Source organism: Lepidochelys kempii, chromosome 14 (assembly GCF_965140285.1).
Source record: "Lepidochelys kempii isolate rLepKem1 chromosome 14, rLepKem1.hap1, whole genome shotgun sequence".
NCBI lineage: Eukaryota > Metazoa > Chordata > Testudines > Cheloniidae > Lepidochelys > Lepidochelys kempii.
In genome coordinates this window covers 1278570-1299885 of record NC_136393.1, presented here as the reverse complement: position 1 = coordinate 1299885, position 21316 = coordinate 1278570, and the positions used below count along the sequence as shown (strand labels likewise).

Here is a 21316-nt window from a genome sequence, read left to right as displayed (position 1 = left end):
CCACTCAGTGGCCAGCGGCCGTCAAAGAAGCGAAGAGCATGCTGGGGATCGTTAAGAAAGGGATGGAGAATAAGACAGAACATATCCCACGGGCCCTCTATAAACCCAGGGTGCGCCCACCCGTCAGCCGCAGCCTGCGGGGGCCCGTCTCAGAAAGGAGACAGGACACGGGGCAGACTGCAGAGCCGGGAGCCCCCCGGAGGCGGGGTGCGGACAGGGTCAGCTCCAGGGGGTTTCCCACCCCGAGCCCCGCCTGCCCAAGCAAAAAAAGAAAAAAAAAGGGGGGGGGGCCGGAACGCGGCCCCGGGAATTGTGCGCCCGAGCAGGGGCTTGCGGGCTGGTGCCGGGAGCCGGGCTGGGGGCGGAGCAGCGGGAGAAGAGCCGACCCGGGGGCGAGGGTGGAGGCACCGCGCCGGGCGGCCGGCGGAACTCCCTGCCGCGGGACTCCCGCTCGGGGCGGGGCTGCCGGCGGCGCGCGCGGCGGGCGGGGCGGGAGGAGGTGACGGGCCCGCGCGTCACGGGGCGGGGCCTGCGCGGTCCCCGCCCCTTAAGGGGGAGGCGGGGCGCGAGCGGGGCCTGGTGTCGGCCGTTCGCAGGCGCCTCCCCTTTAAGGCGCGGACACGTGTGCGGCGGGCCGGAGGCGCCCGGATGGTGCGGGAGGCCGGAGCAGGTAGCGGGGCGGCGCGGGGCCGCGCGGGGGAAACGCTCCGGCGACGCGCGTCCCTGCCCCGCCGGGTGCGCCCGATTCGGCCCCGCCGTGTGGACGCAGCCCCGGCGGCGGCGGGGGGGCTCGGGGGGGGCGGGCCAGGGCTGCGTGTGGGGGGGAGGGGAAGAAGAGGGGAGCCAGGGGGGGTGGGCCGGGGCTGCGTGTGGGGGGGGAGGGGAAGAAGAGGGGAGCCTGGGGGGGAGGGGAAGAAGGGGGGGTGGGCCGGGGCTGCGTGTGGGGGGGGGAGGGGAAGAAGAGGGGAGCCTGGGGGGGAGGGGAAGAAGGGGGGGTGGGCCGGGGCTGCGTGTGGGGGGGGGAGGGGAAGAAGAGGGGAGCCTGGGGGGGAGGGGAAGAAGGGGGGGCGGGCCGGGGCTGCGTGTGGGGGGGGAGGGGAAGAAGAGGGGAGCCTGGGGGGGCGGGCCGGGGCTGCGTGTGGGGGGAGGAGGGGAAGAAAGAAGAGGGGGGCAGGCCGGGGCTGCCTCCGGGGGGGGGGAGGGGAAGAAAGAAGAGGGGGGCAGGCCGGGGCTGCCTCCGGGGGGGGGAGGGGAAGAAAGAAGAGGGGGGCAGGCCGGGGCTGCCTCCGGGGGGGGGGAGGGGAAGAAAGAAGAGGGGGGCAGGCCGGGGCTGCCTCCAGGGGGGGGAGGGGAAGAAAGAAGAGGGGGGCAGGCCGGGGCTGCCTCCGGGGGGGGGGAGGGGAAGAAAGAAGAGGGGGGCAGGCCGGGGCTGCCTCCGGGGGGGGGAGGGGAAGAAAGAAGAGGGGGGCAGGCCGGGGCTGCCTCCGGGGGGGGGAGGGGAAGAAAGAAGAGGGGGGCAGGCCGGGGCTGCCTGTGGGGGGGGAGGGGAAGAAAGAAGAGGGGGGCAGGCCGGGGCTGCCTGTGGGGGGGGAGGGGAAGAAAGAAGAGGGGGGCAGGCCGGGGCTGCCTCCGGGGGGGGGAGGGGAAGAAAGAAGAGGGGGGCGGGCCGGGGCTGCGTGTGGAGGGGGGAAAGAAGAGGGGGGCAGGCCGGAGCTGCCTGTGGGGGGGGGAGGGGAAGAAAGAAGAGGGGGGCGGGCCGGGGCTGCGTGTGGGGGGGGGAAGAAGAGGGGGCAGGCCGGAGCTGCGGGCTGTGGGGGGAGGAGAGGAGGGCAGGCCAGGGATGCGTGGGGGGGAAGAAGAGGGGGGCAGGCCGGGGCTGCCTGTGGGGGGGGGAGGGGAAGAAAGAAGAGGGGGGCGGGCCGGGGCTGCGTGTGGGGGGGGGAAGAAGAGGGGGCAGGCCGGAGCTGCGGGCTGTGGGGGGAGGAGAGGAGGGCAGGCCAGGGATGCGTGGGGGGGAAGAAGAGGGGGGCAGGCCGGGGTTGCCTGTGGGGGGCGGGAGAGGAAGAAAGAAGAGGGGGGCAGGCCGGGGTTGCCTGTGGGGGGGGGAGGGGAAGAAAGAAGAGGGGGGCAGGCTGGGGCTGCCTGTGGGGGGGGGAAGAAGGGGGGGAGGCCGAGGCTGCCTGTGGGGGGGGAGGGGAAGGGGGGGGAGGCCGAGGCTGCCTGTGGGGGGGGGAGGGGAAGAAGGGGGGGAGGCCGAGGCTGTGTGTGAAGGGGGAGGGCAGGCCGGGGCTGTGTGTGTAGTGGGGGAGAAGAATGGGGCACGCCGGGGCTGCAGTCCGAGCCTGGCCTGGATGCAGACCCGTCAGTCGCACTGTCTGGGGTCACCCCTGGCATCCTCGATGCGGAGCCCAAGGACTGGCTGGGCATGGAGCCAGGGTGTCTCTGGGTGGGTGGTGGAGTTGTCTGCTGATGTGTGGGCACCCCGAGCTGTCAGTCACACCCCTCACTCCTCTTCCCTGTCCCGCCTCAGGCGTCCGGCTGGGATTGCCCCAGCGATTGCTCTTTGCATGGCTTGCTGCTGGAAGGGGGCTGGGGGAGTACTGGGGGGAGACAGCTGATCGTCCCTCGTGTTCTCTGCACCCAGCACAGCGTCCTCGCTGGCTTATCGGCTGGAGAAGGGCTTCTGAATTCAAGGGCACGAGACACCACCTGGCTTCCTCTCTGCTGCCCATTCCTAGCCTGAGCGCTCGACCGCCAGGGCCGATGTTCCCGCGAGGGCTGGCTGAGTCCAAACTCTCCAGGTAAGGGCTGCGGATTCCTGTGTGTGACACCTCGCTGCAGCGATTGACCCTGGAGCTGCTCTTCGTGCTCTATGGGGATTGTCCAACTGAGCCACCTCGGCAGCACCCCTCTGCCCCAGCCAGGCAGGGCTGTGAGCGTGGGGCTGCTCAGAGGGACAGGGATTCTAATTAAATGCCAGCTGGGACTAGAATGGCCAATGCTTTCAAAGCAGACACCTGGCTGGGGGGTGGCCCCGGGGGTGGGGTGGGGACTTTGGGCCCTGAGGCTGGGGGGGCAGGGGGAAGGAGGGAACCTTGGGCCCTGCAGTTGGGGGGGTGGACAGGTGGTGGTGGTGGGGGACCTTGGGCCCCATGACCTGGGGGATAGGCAAGCGGGGCGGGGTCACCTTGGACCCCACGGCAGGGGCTCTGCACTGCCATGCAGGAGCACAAGTTCGGTTTCCTCTTGTGAAGCCTGTACCAGTGGGGTGCTTAGTCCCGGGTGAGGAGGAGGGAGTACCTGCATCACTGGCCTGAGTAAAGGGGTGCTACTGGCTGCTCTTACGAGCCTTGTGGCACAAAGGGAGGGGACCCTCACATCTGGTCTGGGAGCAGGGTGTGGAGTGCCCTAGTGCTTATGGGACAAATGACGCATCTGTTTGCTCTTCCTGATTATTTAAACCCTGCCATCCTAGAGCCAATGTGCCATTCCTGGGCAGGCTGAGGAGATCCTTCCCATAGCCAGCCCAGTGGATGCACCTGATCAGGAGATGAAACTAATTCCCACTGCCACACTGCCCTCTGACAGTCTCTGAAGGCGGCTCTAACTGCCGTGCTGAGAGCTCTCGGGTTGCTTTGGGTGGTGGGCAGGCCAGGGTTACAGCACTGCCGAAACCACATGCCTGGAAAGGTCTCTGTGATCTGTGGCAGTTCCTGACTGGCCAACCTGCCCATCAGTCTCCCTTCTAACTCTCCTCTGTAGAGAGACGCTTCCCCGGCTAGTGAGCTGAGTCCACTCCCCCACAGTGATGCACCATGCCGATAGTGGACAAGCTGAAGGAGGCTCTCAAGCCAGGCCGGAAGGACTCCACTGACGATGGTGATCTGGGCAAGCTCCTGGCGTCTTCAGCCAAGAAGATCCTGCTGCAGAAGATAGAGTTTGAACCGGCAAGCAAGAGCTTCTCCTACCAGCTGGAGACCCTGAAGGGCAAGTACGTTCTGCTGAACCCCAAGACGGAGAATGCCAGTCGCCAGAAGAGCTCTGATGAGGCCCAGATCAGGAAGCAGGGTACGTAGAGGGCTCTGGGGTTGGGAGCTGCTCCTCGTTCCAGTGTTTGTGTGTTTGACCCTGTTGAGATCTCTTTCCTTTAATGTCTGGGCTTGCCTACGCTACAGAGGCTGCAGTGACATAGCCGTGGCCCTGCAGCTCTGCCATTGTAGCACCTTGTGTAGCTGCTTCCTGCAGCACTGGAAGTGGTTTTTCCATTGCTGAAATTAATCCGCCCTTCCGAGAGCTGGGAGCCAGGTCGATGGAAGAATTCTTCTGTCGCTTTAACTACCGTCTGTGCCAGGGGCACTCAGGGTGTCACGTTTTCACATGCCTGAGAGCCGTACCTAGGTCAGTCTGACTTTTCTGTGTCTAAGTGACTCCTCTCTCTCTTGCAGGGAGTGACCATGCTTTGGGAGGCTCTGGGGACGGCGTCCCAGCTCCCCAGAAAGTTCTCTTCCCCATGGAGCGCCTGTCCATGAAATGGGAGCGGGTGTACAGGGTCGGAGCAGGACTCCACAACCTGGGCAACACCTGCTTCCTCAACTCCACTGTGCAATGTCTGACTTACACGCCGCCACTGGCAAACTACCTGCTGTCCAAGGAGCATAGCCGCAGCTGTGAGTGGGGAAAGGGCCAGCTGGCGCGGGGGCTCTGTACGGCTGAGCTGAGTGTCCCCACGGTGCTCAGTGGGTAGTGTGGCAAGCAGAAGCCTGGCTGAAACAGGGTTCTCAGGCATTTTCTCGGTGAATCTCCCTGCACATTGGCCTCTGGCACCTACATCGGAAAGTGCTGATTGGGGAAGGAGGCTTATGTATGAATTTCCCAAGGCCAGAAGGGACCTGGTCTGAGCTCCTGCATGACACAGGCCAAACACCATTACTCAGCCCCTCCTGCATCCATCCCAACCACTGAGCTGCTCTTCTTGTGTGTGGTGGGGGGTGAGGGGGTGTATAACTGACCTGTCTCTGCTTTACCCATCTACGTTCTTACATTGTGCCCACTGCCATGGTTTCTGGGAGCCTTCCTTTCGTTTCCCCTCTGTCTGTTCCCCCCTCTTGCCTGGCATGTGCTGTTCTCTGAGAAGATCCTCTCTCGCTGCCAGGCTCTTCCTCGGTTCCAGCTGCATTGCCAGTCTGTCTCGTTTTTACGGTGGACAGACGGGTGGACTGATAGCCGCAGTGGGGAACAAGGAGAGATGGCGCCAGCTGACCTGCTGGTGTTCTGCAGAGCAGTGCTTAGCAGCAGTGCCTGTTCCCGTCTCTGCGGGCTGTGGAGTCACTGCAGGCACCCCGGCAGAAGCAGGGAGGGTGCTGAGGCTGGAGCACAGTGCTCTGTATCGCTGGCTTTTGGGGGGTGCTGTGTGTGGCGTGTTTGGAAGGGACCATGCTGCCCAGGTGGAGGTGGCCATTGCCATGAGCCTCGACCCTGCAAGAAGCAGCTGATCTGAAGAGATGCCATGGTTGATGGTCACTTGTTAATGTGGATGGAGGGGTCTTGATGGCTTTGACGGCATGTCCTCACTGCAGAGTTAGCCTGGCTCTTCCTCAGGCCCCTGACCCAAGGACCTCACACCTGGGCTAGCTGGGGTGTCTGGGGCAATCAGCTAGAGCCGGAGAGCTGCATGATAACTGGCTCGCTTTGCCGGAAGGATGCAAGCCAAGTTAGTTGGGTGCTGATGGGCCCCCAGTGCCTTCCCCATGTTCCTGGCAGGATAGACAAGTTCTCCCACAACTCACTAGGGAAGACTCCTAGCGTGGTTCTGCATAGTGGAGCACAGAACTCATGCCTATGTCACCAGAAGTTCTAGGGACTCTCACAGGCAAGCACAGTGCCATAACTTGGGTGGGGCTTCGCAGTGTGGCAGCTCACACCCAGGCTAGGCTAGGCCAGTCACCTAAGTTAACTCTGCGGTGAAAGCCGAAGGGTGGCAGCCCCTGCTTTCGGTATAATGGCCTCCGCCGTGAGTGCTGGCCACCCAAACGCTGCCCAGTTGCCCGTGGGCACTCTGTGGCCGTGCAGGTGAGGCTGGAAACCTGCAGCTAGGGCTTGGTGCCCCGGGCTCTGCCTGTTAGAGGAGCGGGTGCCATGCAGGTTCTGCCTTCGCTCACTTGAATTGCGGAGAGCCGCGTGGCTTCTGCAGTGATATCTGTGCCTGACCCCCTTTCTCTCCTCCCCACTCTGCTGCAGGTCACCAAGGAGGCTTTTGCATGATGTGTATTATGCAGAATCACATGATCCAAGCTTTTGCCAACAGCGGCAATGCAATCAAGCCGGTGTCCTTCATCAGAGATCTCAAAAGTAAGAACACGAGCCCTCCCTTCCACTCCGGGCAGCGAGGGGCCTCCCTTCACCTGGTGCTGCTGGGAGAGGTGACGAGTGCACTTGGGAGGCTTTCTCTGCTTGAGCCCAAGGCCTGCATCTCTCACTGTCTCCTTGCAGGGACTCACTAAAGCAACATGGCTCTGTATCGGGCATGTGGGTCACTAGCCCAGCCCTGTGGCTGTGCCCTTGGCTGCGGTGCCCCTTCATTTGCAGCCCTGGGGACAGTAAGAGCCAGGTGCTAGCTTAACTGGACTGATGGTCTGGCCTCCAAGTGGCAGCATTCCTGTTTGAAGGAGGGGATCAGGGGCCGAGGGCTAGGCAGCTGGCTGACTTGTTTCTCTCCCCTCTTGCAGAGATCGCTCGGCACTTCCGCTTTGGCAGCCAGGAGGATGCGCATGAGTTTCTGCGCTACACCATCGATGCCATGCAGAAGGCCTGCCTGAACGGCTACACCAAGTAGGTGGTGTCTGTGCGGAGCCCCAGATTTACCCCTTTGCCCCTGGACTGAAGGAGGGGGTTGTCCCCTCAGCCAGGCAATGAAAGCCCAATCCCTGTGCTCTGAGAGAGCAGGAGCAGCTGGGGACTGTATGGGGCAAGCATAGTGCAACGCGGGGCATGCTTTGCTGCCCGTGGCGCAGCTGCTCCTGGGTGCTGGGGAGAAGCGTTCTGGTGTGCCAGCCCCACCATGCCTTGGAGCCCCAGGATCCAGACTGCTCCTCCCCAGGCCCCTTGGAACTTGGCAGCTCCACAACCTTCAGGCCTCTGGGCCGGAGGGTGCCTGCCTGCCACTGCCTCTTTCCTTGTTCAGTGGGCCCGGCGGGCAGGTGTCCCTTGGCACACTGGGGCAGGTCATGGATGTGGAGTCCCTGTTGGTGTCGAGAGAATCTAGGCACAGTCACTGAGCTGGGTCCTGGTTTCAGATCCCTCCCCCACCGCGCATTCTTTCCAGTCCCTTCCTGGAGGTACGTCTCCACGGCCATTTTCACCAGCACCGCGCAGCTGGCCTCACCGCACACTGATTGTCCTGGAAAAGCGAAAGGTGCATTTGCAGGACCCAAGGCCGGCGTCAGTCTCTCGAGGTGCCTGTCCCCGTGCTATCTGCCTGGAGTGGGGCTGGTGGACCAAGCTGCATCATGCTTGGGGACAGCCCTGTGGGCAGGTGGCTCAGGGCTGAGATGTAGGCCTCTCCTGTGCAGTTTTGAGGGGACTGGATATGGCTCCTGCATCCTCAGCACCTTGTTGCACTAACACAGAGGTGTCTGAGCTGTCCCCGAATCCAGCAGACTTGGCAGCATGGGTAGCCAGGCCTCCCAGCCTGGATCCTGCTTGTGGGGGCTGCGGCCCGGGAAGCCTGGCTCAGAGGGAAAGGGGCGTAGTGGAGGGGGCTGTGCAAGACCAGCTGCTTGTCTCGTAGGTTGGATCGTCAGACTCAGGCTACAACTCTGGTTCATCAGATCTTTGGCGGTTACCTGCGGTCCCGTGGTGAGTGCAGGTTGTGGGGCACCTTGTCCTTGGGGCCCAGAGAGACCTGAGCCTCCCTGGCAGCTTCCTCTCAAGGGCCCGTTCAATTTCCTGGGGACCCCAGCCCAAGGTGCTGCAGTGGGGAAATATTACACACTGTCTCCCCCAGGCTGCCGGTTCCTGTGCGCGTGGGGCCTGAGCTGCACAGAAAGCTCCTGGCCAGGCTGGCTCTGAGGGCTCCCTGACGCCCAGCGAGGGTGCAGACGTGTCCGCAGCACTGCCTGGTTCAAGGCCACCCAGCTCCAGCCACTCTGCTTCCAGCACTTGCACGGACAGTGCTGCTGCTTCTGGTTGGGCAGAGGGAGTTAGCAGAGAGCCTGGCTCTGGTGTCCTGCTGCTTCCTCCCTGGGCCCGGATCCAGGGCGGGGAGAAGTCCCTCAGGGACATGTGGTGGTGTCAGCTGTTCCTGGCTTCCACTCTCTGGTACAGTTGGATCATTGCTCTCTGCTTCCCTTGCAGTGAAGTGTTCGGTGTGCAAGAGCGTCTCGGATACCTACGACCCCTACCTGGACGTGGCTTTGGAGATCCGGGTAGAGGCGCCCTCGCCGGCGGGGGGAACGGGGCACATGAAGGCTTGGGTAGAGGTGGAGCCGGGTTCAGGGAGGCTGCTCGTGGGGGACGAGTCGGCCCAGCATGGAGGAATAGTGCGGGGGTGTGGCTCTCCCCTGCAGCTGGGCAGTCTGCCTGCTAGCCTGGGCCTGGGCCGAGAACGCCAGTCACGCTGAATTCTGGCCGTGAGCCGTTGGCTGGGTGCAGTCCCATGGCAACCCTCACCAACCTCCTCCCAGGGGGTGAGGGTATGTTGCCGCTGGACTCCCAGTTAGCGCCTGTGCAAGCGGTCCCCTTGTGTGCTGGGGGGCAGTCAGCCTGAGTGGCTGCGGGGTGACACGGTCACCAGGCTCACCCTCTCTGGCCTTGGACCCAGACTAGTGCCCCAGGGTATCTGCTAGCTGTAGTGCCCCGTGGTGCTGGCGGGCATTCGTTCCTCGGGGGGCAGGACCGCCGCCCTCTAACTCCCCGTTGTCGTTGCAGCAAGCCGCAAACATAGTGCGAGCGTTGGACCTGTTTGTGAGACCAGACATGCTGAGCGGGGAGAACGCCTACATGTGTGCCAAGTGAGTCGCTGCCCATGCTGGGGCCTGCTGGCTGCGGGCGGGCGGGGAGCGAGCTCCCGGGGGCTGCGCTGCAGCCTGGCACGACGGCCTCTCTCCTCTCCGCTCTGCCTGGGGGCCTTGGCTCCTGATGCCAGCCCAGACTGAGCTCGGACCAGGTGTGATGCCTGGCTGTGCAGCGCCATGTGCCGCAGCAGGGCTCCAGGGGCATCAGTTCACGCCCCCTGTTCCTTGACTCCTTGCCCGCCAGTGCGCGGGAGGGGTCCCAGCCCTCCTTGCTGCCCTGCCTCGGGGCAATGCTGACGCAGGGCCCTGCCAGGGTGGCTGTCACAGGAGCCAAGGCTAGGGGCAGGAGTGGCATGATGGTGCAAGCTCACCCCTCTCTTCTGTGCAGATGCAAGAGGAAGGTGCCCGCCACAAAGCGCTTCACCATCCACCGTGCCTCCAACGTCCTCACGCTGTCCCTCAAGCGCTTCGCCAACTTCAGTGGAGGTAAAATCACCAAGGTGGGTGCCTGCGCGGGGATGTCCTGGGGAGCAGGGCTGGAGAGGGCGTGGCTGGCATGGGGCGTAGTGCCGGGCCTCCTAGCCAGACCTCTGCCCCTGCACTTCAACCCTGGCCTGCGGCCCTCCTGACCACTTCGGGGCGCCCCCTGTTGCATTGTGGGGTGCTTGCGCCATGCAGGCGGCGGGTGACTCCTGTAATGGGTCTTGGGTAGCTGATGCTGGTGGCCCCCTCCCACCAAGGGGACTCCAAAGCAGCATGGGCACCCTAGGCCAGAGATCTGTCTCCTGAGCTGGACAAGTCCCGGGGGCGGGTTCCCTGATGCCGGTCTCTCCTTGCAGGATGTGGGGTACCCTGAGTTCCTGAACATTCGTCCCTACATGTCCCAGAGCAATGGCGACCCGGTCACGTATGGCTTGTATGCAGTGCTGGTCCATTCGGGGTACAGCTGCCATGCGGGGCACTACTACTGCTACGTGAAGGTGAGGCCCCCCCCAGGGGAGTCGCTCCAGGGCCGCCGGGGGGTGGCGCCCTGAGTGTGCACCTGGGCGCCCAACGATGGTGCTGGGTGGCCCTGCTGGATGGTGGGTGCTGTCTCACCCCAGCTCCCTGCTGCTGCCCTGGGCAGCCTGCCGCGCTCTGTCCCTAGCCGTGCCCCGGCCGCTGAGGTGCTGGGGCATTCCCTGCTCTGGGTTTCTGGGAGGCAGTGCTGGGGAGTGCTGCCCCAGAGCAGAGGCCAGGGGAGGGATTCCTGGCACCCCCAGACGCTCCAGCCTTTCCTGGCTCTGGGCGGGGTCTCTGCCACTATCTATTGCACTCCATCTCCCCCAGGCCAGTAACGGGCAGTGGTACCAGATGAACGACTCCCTCGTCCACTCCAGCAACATCAAGGTCGTCCTCAACCAGCAGGCCTATGTGCTGTTCTACTTAAGGTATGCGAGTCGCCGTCTGCTGCGGGCAGCTATTCCCCCTCTGGCCCCAGGGATCCCCGGCTTCTCGCTCCAAGAGTTGCTTCCCTGGGAGGGCTAGAGACGTGCACCTAGCAGGGATGGTTCAGCAGCTCCAGCTGGGCTGGCACATGGCTGCTGGCCTGTCCCCAGGGCTCCTTCCGGCCTTGGCTGGGATTGAGGGCTCTAGCTGTGGTTCTGTGATGGCTCCTGATGGACACATGGCCCTGCACCAAGCCCCCTCCCCCATGGCACTTGTTTCCTCAGCATTTCCCCTGGTCCCAAGCCACCAACCCCCTGCCTCCTCTGACTCCACGTATTTCTCTCTCCTTGGCCAGAATCCCAAGCTCTAGGAAGAGCCCTGAGGGGCCCATTGCCAAGACTGCCTCTGCCCTGCCTGGCCGAGCCGGCGTAGTCTCTGACCAGATCAAGAAAACCGTAGCCAATGGGCTGCTCTCCTCGCCACTGGCTGGCAAGGTAAGTGTCCAGGTCTTGTGCCAGAGACTCCCGAAGCATGGGGCTGCAGCTGTCCCTGCTGCTGAGTGGGAGAGGGGTCCTGGCTCGGGGGAGAGGGCTCTGACTCGCTGCCATAGGGCCTAGGATGCTGCAGGCATGCAGGGATGTTCATGGCCTCTGCCTGTGTGAAGCCACTTGAGTGAGTGGCACATGCTCCTCCGAGGTTCCTTGCTCGACCTAGGGGAATGTGTCTTGGCACGTGACAGAGGGCAGTGGGGGGGCCTGCACAGCCCAGAACATGCTGTGACGGGTTGGACCCCTCCATCCGGGATGCCACCTGACGTACTGGGGTTTCACTGAGCCTCTCCTGCTCCACCAGCCTGGATTCCCTCTCCCTGTTTTGCTGAATTAGGCTCTCTGGCCTCTTGCAGCGCACACACACAGGTAGGGCCACACCCAGCTGCAGACGCAGACTGAAGTCAGCTCTGTGTGAGAGGACTCCCCCAGCACCCACAGGCACACCCCTTTTGGGAGATAAACCCAAAATAATACTGTATTGAAAGATCTGCACAGCGCAAGCTCATAAAAATTCACCTTCTTCCTCAATGTGGAGAGAGATGTGCACAGCTTCTTGCCCCCCTGCCCCTCCACCCCCAGTATGAATTGCAGAAACTGGGTTATGTTATAAAGAAGAAATAAATTTACCTACAAAAGGTAAATTTTAAGTGCCTATCAGAGATAGCAAACAGATCAAAGCAGATTACCTTAGTAAATAAAAACTGCAAACTGAGCTTAATACACTAGATAGGTAAGATATAAATTAGCAAATTCTCACCCTAAGTGATAAATAGGCTGGCAGATTCTTAAGGCACAAGTTGCCTTGGCTTTTCCAGGTTTTCATATGCAGGCTAAAGATCCTTCTAGCCTGAGACCATCACTTCCCACAGTTCAGTCCTGGCCTCTCAGGTGTTTTCAGGAGTGTTGTTGTAGGGAGAGTGAGGTCCCCTTATGATGTCATTGTCCCCCTTTTATATCTTCTATGGGGGTGTTTTCAACGTCAGGACATGTTTCAGTAACACATACTTAGCCAAACTTCATAACTTCACATACGACGATCTTTCATTGGGTGGTGTGCGCTCTTACTGTCTAGCAGATGAAGACTTTTAGAATGATACCTCACAAGACATACGTTGTATAAGACATATCCTAATTAGATGACAGTGGTGAATATTGGGGTGTCAAGGTGTAACACGCCTCTTCGCCTGCGGTGGGGGCTAGGGCTGGCCATATCCTGCAGCCAACTATGCTCTGGAGCAGGACGTAGCTCGTGGCTCCCTGAATCACCCCCTAACTTGATTCCTCTGGCTTTGCCTAGAGACCAGACGGGGCGCCTGGGAAGAAGCTCCAGGCAGCGGAAGAGGCCGGGATCCCTGTGGCCCGGGGTGTGTTTGAGGCCGGGCCCAAGCTGCAGAATGGGACCGCTCAGGCTAAGCCCCCTGCTGGGTTCCCCTCGCCCAGACTGGCTGCCAGAGCCATGCACATGGCAGCTGTGTTCTCGGATGAGCTAGCCAGGAGGCCCAAGAAGCCACTTGCTGTGTCCCAGGGCTTCTGTGACACCAGTGAAGTGAGCAGGGCCAAAGCCGAGGTCCCCAAGCAGAGCTCCTGGGAGAGCAAGGAGTCTCCATCACCCACCTCGCCCAGGCCCCAGGTGGAGCCAGCTGCACCCAGCCAAGAGCCCAGAGGCAGCGGGGAGGGCACTGAGCCGCGGAGGAAGGACTCCTGCAGCAGCAGCTCTTCCAGCCCAGCGCGCTTGGCCAAGGGACCCCCGCAGGCTAAGAACGGAGCCAACGGCTTCTGCGCCTCTCAGGAAACGGAGTACGGTCCAGCCACGTCCTCAGAGCAGGAAGCCAAGCACCCCGGCTCGGAGGACCCCCAGGTGGCGAAATTAAAATCCCTGCTGCTGGCTGGTGCCACCCTGGATGTGAGCAGCACCATGTCGCCCCCGCCTGCCAAGAAGCTGGCCCTTTCTGCTAAGAAGGTGGGTCTGGGGTTGTATTTGAGAGCCACGCTAGTCATGCCCGCTCCCTGTGGGCATGACGTCTGGGCCCAGGGGTTGCAGGAAAATCCCTCCCCACCAGCTCATATGGGGGATTGCTGCTGGGGTGTGGGCCTGTTTTGGCCTCCGGCTTATTGGGCAGCCTGGAGAGCACAATGTCACTTACCCACCTGCCCCCAGGGCTACCGGATCCACATGTGATGGGCTTTGCCCCTGGGCGAGGAGCGGAAGGGAGCAGTTCCTGGGTGGGCTGTCAGTCCCATGTGACTTGCCATGACCTCGCCCTGCGGTGGGGGCCTCCTCAGCCCTCCCCAGGGACCAACCAGGCCCGCTACCGATCCTGCCTTCTGGGCTGGTTGGAGCTGGCAGTGCCATGGGAGGATGCCGCAGCTGGGAGCATGCGCTGCCCGCCCTCCTGTGGCTCCTGGGAACCCTTCGCTCTGCAGGGCCAGGCTCCCGCTAGAGCTCTGTTCCAGTGCTGGGCTCAGCCCACAGCCTTGTGTTAGGATTTCGGTTTAAATTTCCTTCCTTCCTCGCTTCCTTTGTGTTTCTAACTGAGAACACTTTTCTGATTCTTCTTCTCCCACCCCCCGCTCCCCCCTGTCTGTGTCCGTCCCCCTCCCCTTCTCTGGGCTCCCCTTTTTGTTTTCCCCTCTTGGCTCATGGAAACGTCTCTTTAGACCACCAAGTTTTTATTTATGTCGATAACTGCAGGGCAGCACCCCGCGGAGGGCGAGCGGAAGTGACCGCCACACGCCACCCCGCCCAGCCTTTGCCGACCACACCTCCCCCATGAGCACCACCCACCCTGCCTCCACCTCTCCCTGGCCTCTCGGCAAGTCCAGGTAAGCCATGCAGACGCCCCAGCAGCGTCCCCAGAGCCTCCCTCCCCCTGTGGTGAGTGGGATCCTCGTCTGCTCCACTGGTGGACTCTGCAATGTGGCCGTCAAGGGAACGCGTCCGCCCAAGGCAGTGCAGCGCCTCTGAATTGCAGGGCTGGGTCTGCTCCCTAACTCCTCCTCTGACAGGCGTGGGCACGGGCACGTGGACCAGAGCGGGTCTGGCCAGTGCAGGGCTTTCCCTGGTTTAGGAGCCTGGGGAAGCTGGTGTCCAGAGGCTGGGCAGGAGTCAGTGTCTGGGGGCCATGCGCGACTGAGCCTGTGGGCTGTTAGGTGTCTCTGGCAGGGCCACAGGGATCCCACACGTGCTGGGCAGCGTGGCAGCTGCTCCCGCTCCCTGGAGGCATGGGCCCTCCTGCCACACCAGCCGTGCTGCACCTGCTTTGCTGGGGGCTCTAGGCCCTGTGAAATGTCCAATCCTCTGTCAGCGGGTGCCGGCCGCCCTGGCATTCTGCTTGTGCCCCACGGACCCACGTTCACGTGCTCTGACGTATCTGCCTTGAACGGCCTCTTCCCTCCTGGGGTCCCCGGCTGTGCTGTCTCGTACCAGCCACCTCTTCCACCTGTCTGCTGAGCTGCTGGCTTGCCAAGGCAGGGGTCTCTCTGCGACTGCTCACAGCTGAGACTCCTGGGCTGGGGGAGGGGTTGCCCTCTGGACAGGCCCCCGGGCCATGTTAGCATGTCTCTGTCTCTCTCTCCCTCTCCCCCTAGGGTGCTCTCATCTGCTCCCAAATCACCACTTCCTCGGAGGCCGGCCTGCAGCCCCAGCCCAAACTCTCAGCTCCTGGCCAGCAGCCAGCCCACCCACCCTTCACACCCAGGCAGGGAGAAGGAGGCCAGCCAGGCCCTGCCCAGCTCCTCCAAAAAGAGACGAAAGCAGCATGTTGAGGTGGAGAGCGTCCCCCGTGGCCTGGGCCCAGCAGGTGCTAGCGGCGAGGGGGCCGGGCTCGCCAGCCCCCCCCGGAAGAGGCGGTACCTGGAGGAGGGTGAGCGTGAGGAGGCTGCGGCCAGGAAGTCAGGCAGCGGGAAGAGAGAGGGGCTGGGCCGTGGGGACCTGGAGTGGGAGCGCAGGCATCGAGCCGCAGGCTCCAGCTGCCACATGGGCACTGGGCCCATCACCCCCCGGAAGAGGAGGAGGAAGAGATTGCGGCAGCTGGAGGAAGATCGCAGTCCCGGCACATCTCCCTTGGGCAGGTGAGGGGGTGGGGGGCAGACCCTGGCCTTGCAGGAGCTGTGGAGTGTGGGCCTGGCAGCTCAGCCCTGTGGGGAGTAAGGGCCTGTGCTGGCTGTATGGAGTGCCCTGAGCCCTTCGTCTCTCTGCAGTGAACCCAGCCTGGGTCCTGGCCCACTGAAGCCAGTTGACCCTTTCCCTGCCCCTTGGCTCTGCCTGGCAGGAGAGCCCTGTGTGCAGCTGCTAGCCTGTGGCAGGAGCTCTGACGTTAGGGGCTCCTGGACCCTCAGGAGGGGTCAGGTGTGGCTCCCGTGCAGGGCAAGCCAGAGATCTTGGGCAGGCTCCTCTCTTGGGCCTGGGGTGAGGCTGTTGCATAATGGCGACTCCTGCCGCCTCCCTGGCGCCAGTCTGAGCCTGGGTCTAAATTCACAGCAGCTGCTCCGGGAAGGGTGAGGCTGCGACCCTGGCGTCTGGGGCAGGAGAGCTCCGCAGCGCGAAGCAGCAGCAGCAGCGAGGTTTGGAGGTGGACGATGGCGAGATTGAGCATCGGAAGTGCAAGCGGAGGGAGAGCCCCAGCAGCCCGGCCTCCAAGCCCAGCTCTGAGCAGGCAGCTGTGAATGGGCTCCACACAAGAGTCAGCACTCCAGGTACTGCTGCTGCACAGGTGTGTCCTGGGCTGGGCGTGTGCTCTCCTAGCCGGTGCCTGGCTCATAGCAGTGCCTGTGGCAGATGGAGGGGGGCGCTGGGCTGCTCTCCCTCTGCCCCCAGAAAAACCATTCAGCTTCTGCCCATCCCTCCTGCCCCACAGGCCCCAGTTCTAGGCCACTGATCACACCCAGAAACTCCTACTGCTGGCTCGGCTGCTAGGGCTCTTGTTGGCTGCATCCTGTGCCCGTCGCTGGGGAGATGACCATGCCCCTCACTTCTGGGCTGTCAGGTGGTGATTTTGGGGAGGGGAAAGCTGGTATGCCCTGTGCCTGGCTGGCTGTGTGTGTGGGTCGGGCGGGGGATCTCTAGGGGGCCTGACTCTGCCTGTAAGATGAAGATTTCCTCTCGGCCAGCTATGCGAGGCCAGGGCCCTGCAGAGCCCGGGCTGGCTGGGCCGGCTTAGCGCTCCGGCCATGGACTCACCCTTTCAGAACAAGAGGTGGCTCAAGACACGGGCCCCACAGTGTGGCTCAAGGTGAGCTGCGTCTGCATGCTCACCCCTCCCTGGTCTCCACAGTGGCAGTGTGCATCTGGGACAGCCAGGTCAGAGATGGGTCCACCCGCAGCCCGGAGAAGGGGCGGGGCACTGGGACAGCATGGCAGAGCCAGGAGGCGGCCAGCGTGGTGCAGGAGCTGCTCAGGAATTCCTCTGATAAAGCGTATGGGAAGCAAGGTAATGTCCCCGCACTAGGCTGCTGTCCTGGTGGCCGTGCGCACGGGGGAGCCCCGGTGCAGAGCGCACCGGGCCAAGACTGCAGGGTAACAGTATGGCCCCGCTGCGCTATGGGGCCTGAGCCTTCCCACTTGGCGCTGCAAAGAGGACTGCTGCAAAGAACCCTCTGGAGGCTGGTCCATGCAGCCAGAGGCGGGGCAGGGGATGTGTCTTGCACTGAGGCCAGCAAAGCCCTCCAGGTGGTCACTGGAACTCCCTGTCCACAGGCCCCAGCTCAGCCAAGAGGCGCTGGTGGGTCGAGCAGGCTGGCGCTGTGCACTGGTGTGGCCCGCCGTCGCTGATGGGCAACTCTGCTTTGCAGTGCTGACGTGGGAGGGCGAGATCTCTGCCATTAGCCAGGACGCCCTTCAGGACATGGCGTGGGCCCGGAGTGCGAGAGTCACAGACGACTGGGACGAGGACTTCGACAGTGGCAAGGTGAGGAGCTGGGCACTGGCAGGAGCGGAGCCGTGTGGCTCGTGGCCGGGGCCCTGATCCTGTTGGGGGAGGGAGTGATTGGACTTGGTCTCGGGAACTGATCCCTTCCTTGGGCTCCTGCCTCCTTCCTGGCATGCTCCCTCTAGGAGCCAGCCCGGAGGGGGGGTGAGGGTGCGCAGCCAGGTCTGACCTGGAGCCCCTTCGCTTCACGCTGCTGTGGGCTCTGCTCTCGTCCAGGTGAAGAAGAGTAAAAAGGCCAAGCGGGACCGGAGGAGACGCGTCAATGCCTTCCAGAAACTGCAGAGCAGGCGCAACTTCTGGTCTGTGACTCACCCCGCCAAGGTGGCCAGCCTGAGCTACCGGCTCTGAGGCCAGGGCGCCCAGCTGGAGCTTGCCGTTCAGGCCTGGCGTTCGTGGGCCAGGGGGCAGAGTGGCCCGACCCTGCCGTGCTCGTCCCCTCCCAGCTGACTCGCCCTGCTGCATCCTCTCCAGAGCCAGGCTGAGGGCCCTGGTGTGTGACAGGCCTGGGCCGTGCTGGCGTTCAGCCTCTTTTGCAGGGTGGGAGTGGGGCTCCATGGAACAGGGGCTGGTTCTTGGATGTTGGGGAAGGTTGAGACTCGCCGAGCTGATGCTGCTGGAGTGTAGCTAAGTTGGCTGGTTCACGTGCTTTAAGTCCCCCTCGTTCCGCCATGGCCAGTGCCAAGGAGCATCATGGGGGCGCTGATGCCTTCGCCCCCAGCAGGTAGCTGAGGAAGGGCCCCTTAGGGCATGTCCCATAGCCAAGGCTGAGATGCAGAGCATACCCTGCTCCTGATTGCCACAGCCCCTGGGTGACTCCTCCACTCCCCTGCTTCTGGCACTGGGGCTGGCCAGCAGCCTGCCTTGTGCCCAGCCGAGCTCCTCCCTTTGCCTGGGGAGCCTTGTGACCACGCTGCTGTCACACGCTGTCTAATGGGGCAGCTATTCCCCTGCTGCACTGGCCCCAGGACTGCAGCACGGTGCTGGGATTGCGTCCAGCCCGGTGTTTCTGGGCAGGGAAGTGACTGTCGATGGCGCTTTATCACTGCTGCGCCCCGGTCTCGGCTGGGGCCTGTACAGCCAGGTGCACACGTGGCTGCGGGGCTGGCAGCTGGCACTGCTCTGCCTTGCAAACATCAGCCCTGCTCATGGGGCTCTGAGGCTGCTGCCTAGGGCAGTTTTCTGTTAATTCCTCCCCTGTACCCCCAATCTCCTCTCCACCCCGCCCTCCCTCGAGCTGCTTCTGCCTGGGTCCCTGGGCAGAGGGAGTAATGGGCTCATACAGGCCTACTTCAGCTCAACCAACTGCTCTCATGGGTGAGCGTCACCCCCATCCAGCTTGGCCTCCTGTCCTGGGTTCCCTCTGTCTAGCTGGGGACATGGCCCCAGCAGAACCAGGCTGCTGCCAGAGTGGGAGAAGGGGGCCATCCCCTGCCACAGCTTGGTCCAGCTGTGTGCATCCCTGCACAGAGATCAGCTGTTGGCTTGAGCTGCTAGCCCCCAGCACGCCTGCCTTGACTTCACTCTGTTTGGCTTCCCCCGGTAGTGCCCGGTTCGTCTTGCTGAGGGTGTGCTCCCTGTTCTCTGGGGAGGGGATGCTGCTGGGCCAGGAGCAGATGGGGGGTGGGGGGAGAGGGGTCTCTGCTGGGCTAATGGCTGTTGTGGGGGCTGTGGGAAGATCTCCTGGGGGCACTGCTGCTTCACTAGAGAGGCTGCTTTCACCCATCTGCTGCTGCATGTCCATGTCTGCCTGGTACCTCTAAACTGCATTCCCTGCACCACTGCCCCTCTGCCAAACCTCCCTGCTGTGCGAGTCCCAGGAAAAGAATGTTCTCCAGGTCTTCCATGGGCAGGGCCCTGCTCTCCCCCCTGCTCCCTAGGAGCCTGAGAGCTGTCATGCATTATCTTCTAAATACCTGTTAACCTTTTTGCATCCTGCTGTCAGCCAAACAGGCCAGGTGAAGGGGTTAATGGCTGCAAATCATTTCATTATCTCAGATGTGTACATATATCAAAGCCTGTTTAATGGCCGTTACAGCTAGGATTTGCGTTTATTTAAATTTTCAACTTAGTCAAGGGGAGAAAAGCCAGCGTGAGACTCTGTCCCCTTCCCCAGGGGAGATTTCCCTCTTACAGTGGGGATTATTCTGACATCTTGTACAGTTTGCTGATCGACGGTTCCATAATCTCAATGTATATGTGTGTAGATACCGGGAGCTGATCTGTACATGGTTGTATTTTGCACCTCCTGCTGGGGACAATGCAGTAACCTCAGTTATTGCCAAGATCATGGTGCAATAAAGTAACCAGTTTTGAGTCCTGGCTGTGTCCTGTTTGTGTCACTGCTGAAGAGCCATCCCTCACCTCGCCTGTGGCAGGTGATGCAGAGGCTGTAAGTAGCTTGATGCCTTGGACTGGGGGAGTTGAGCTGTCTTTAGCAGTGCATGTAAGGAGGCAGCCTGGCTCATGGTGGTGGAGAAGGGCCAGTCTCTGGCTGGGGAGGGAGAAGAGCCTAGGAAGTAGCAGACTCATGCATCTGCCTGGGGAGACCTGTCTCTGCTAAAGATTGTGTTCTAACCTCAGAAGGCTTCTGTGCATCTCTGATCCCAGAACAGCTGCCAGCGAATGTTTTGTGGCTCAGGGAAATAGCTTCCTCTTGTGGGGCAGGGGGCCATGCACATCCCTGCTGCGCAGAAGGGGAAGCGGCCACTGGCAGAGGGATTGGTGTTACACTGCACAAAGCCACGCTCTTTAAAGCCTTAGCTGATCACCTTTAATCTCTGTATCCAAAGGGGCTCTCACAACATTGGCTAGTAGTCTACCTTGCCCAGGAGCACTCTGCATGTAGGGGTAACTTGCAGTAAACCAGGTCCATGGCCATGTCTGTTCAGAGATGGGGAGAACCCCACTGGCTTCACAAAAGCAGCTTTCTTCAGTACTACCCTTAAACAGAAGGTCAGCAGGTGCCTCCCCAGCCCACTGTGTATGGGGGAGGAATTGTCCGTATTGGATTTGCTGCCATCCTCCTTGGAAACAGCTGCTGGCCTCATCAGCCGCCCCCCCCCCCTTCCTCTGCACGCCTCTGTCCCTAGCAATGCACAAACTGCCTTGATTTGCGGAGTGAGCTCTCCTTTGTCTTCATTTCTACTTGCTGGGGCAGGCAGGCAGGCTGTTCTTGCTACCCTAGTGTCATTGCTCCTCTATTAATCATGCTTATTGCAGGAGTGCCCCATTGTGCTAGGCCCTGTACAAATAGCACCAGCTATGCCCGCTGAACAGCCCACAAGGGGCACGGGGACCAAACAGGAAGAACTGGAAATCTTAGTCTGTAAGCTAAATTAAGACTTAACTGGCATCACAGAGATGTGGTGGGGTAACTCTCAGGAGTAAAGCGGAAAGGACAGGTGGGAAAAAGAAGCAGAGGTATATATTATTGATGTATAATACACGTGCTCGGAGGTCCAGAAGGCGGTGAGAGGCAGATCAGCTGCAAGTTTTGTAAAGATAAAAGGGGGAAAAAATAGGGGTGACCTAGTCGGGGTCTACTAGAGCAGCAGTTCTCAGCCAGGGATCTAAGGCCCCCTGGGGGCCTGTGAGCAGGTTTCAGGGGGTCCACCAAGCAGGGCTGGCATTAGATACATTAGGACTCAGGGCAGAAAGTCAAAGCCATGCTGCCTTAAAATCTGCCCTGCTTGCTGCCCCCTAATGCAGGCCCTGGTTTTTATATGCAGAAAAACACTTGTGGCACAGGTAGGCCATTAAGTTTTTATAGCGTGTTTGGGGGGATGGGGGTGTCTCAGAAAGAAAAAGGTTAAGAGCCCCTGTACGAGAGCACACCAAATCAGGAAGAGGCAATGGATGAGTCCTTTCTAGAACAAAGGACAAATACCCCAAACCCAAGGCTGGGTACTAATGAGGGGAGGGATAGCGCAGTGGTTTGAGCAGCAGCCTGCGAAACCCAGGGTTGTGAGCTCAATCCTTGAGGGAGCCATGTCAGGATCTGGGGCAGAAACTGAGGATTGGCCCTGCTTTGAGCAGGGGGTTGGACTAAATGACCTCCTGAGGTCCCTTCCAGCTCTGTGATTCTATGAGGGACTTTAATTACCCAGGCACCTGCTAGAAAAGTAATCCAGAAATTTTGCATTTTGCTGTAAATTGTTAGAATGTGTAGGGAACAACTGGTTTCAGAAAGTGGAGGAAGTACCCAGCCAGACAGCTGGTTCAGACTTGGGTCTGACTAATGGAGGAATTGGTAGCAAAGTGGAAGACTGAAGGCGATTTGGGTGAAAGTGAACATGAAATGAGAGATTTCATGATTCTAAGGAATGAGTGAGAGCTGCAGAATATGGATAGTGGACTTCAAAAAAGCTGATTAATGAACTCTGAGAACTGGTGGGTAAGA

The 21316-nt window shown here is 61.5% G+C and overlaps 1 protein-coding gene across 5 annotated transcripts; it reads left to right on the top strand.

Annotated features, from left to right (window-relative positions):
- The first annotated feature begins 564 nt into the window (after positions 1-564).
- Positions 565-19233, top strand: USP36 (ubiquitin specific peptidase 36). 5 transcript variants are annotated; one of them, XM_073311820.2, is made up of 20 exons: positions 565-670; positions 2645-2801; positions 3763-4068; positions 4446-4667; positions 6238-6348; positions 6726-6828; positions 7787-7854; positions 8353-8477; positions 8926-9008; positions 9400-9511; positions 9851-9991; positions 10341-10441; positions 10795-10933; positions 12288-12950; positions 13683-13813; positions 14579-15061; positions 15471-15685; positions 16264-16419; positions 16781-16896; positions 17134-19233. In XM_073311820.2, the coding sequence occupies exons 3-20, from the start codon at positions 3816-3818 to the stop codon at positions 17263-17265; spliced, it is 3354 nt and encodes a 1117-aa protein (XP_073167921.2). In that variant the 5' UTR covers positions 565-670; positions 2645-2801; positions 3763-3815; the 3' UTR covers positions 17266-19233. The 5 variants fall into 5 exon arrangements, with proteins under 5 accessions (XP_073167921.2, XP_073167923.2, XP_073167922.2 ...); XM_073311822.2 differs by lacking the exon at positions 565-670 and adding an exon at positions 2308-2446 and having other exon boundaries at positions 2650-2801; XM_073311821.2 differs by lacking the exon at positions 565-670 and adding an exon at positions 2308-2446.
- Positions 19234-21316: the final 2083 nt, after the last annotated feature.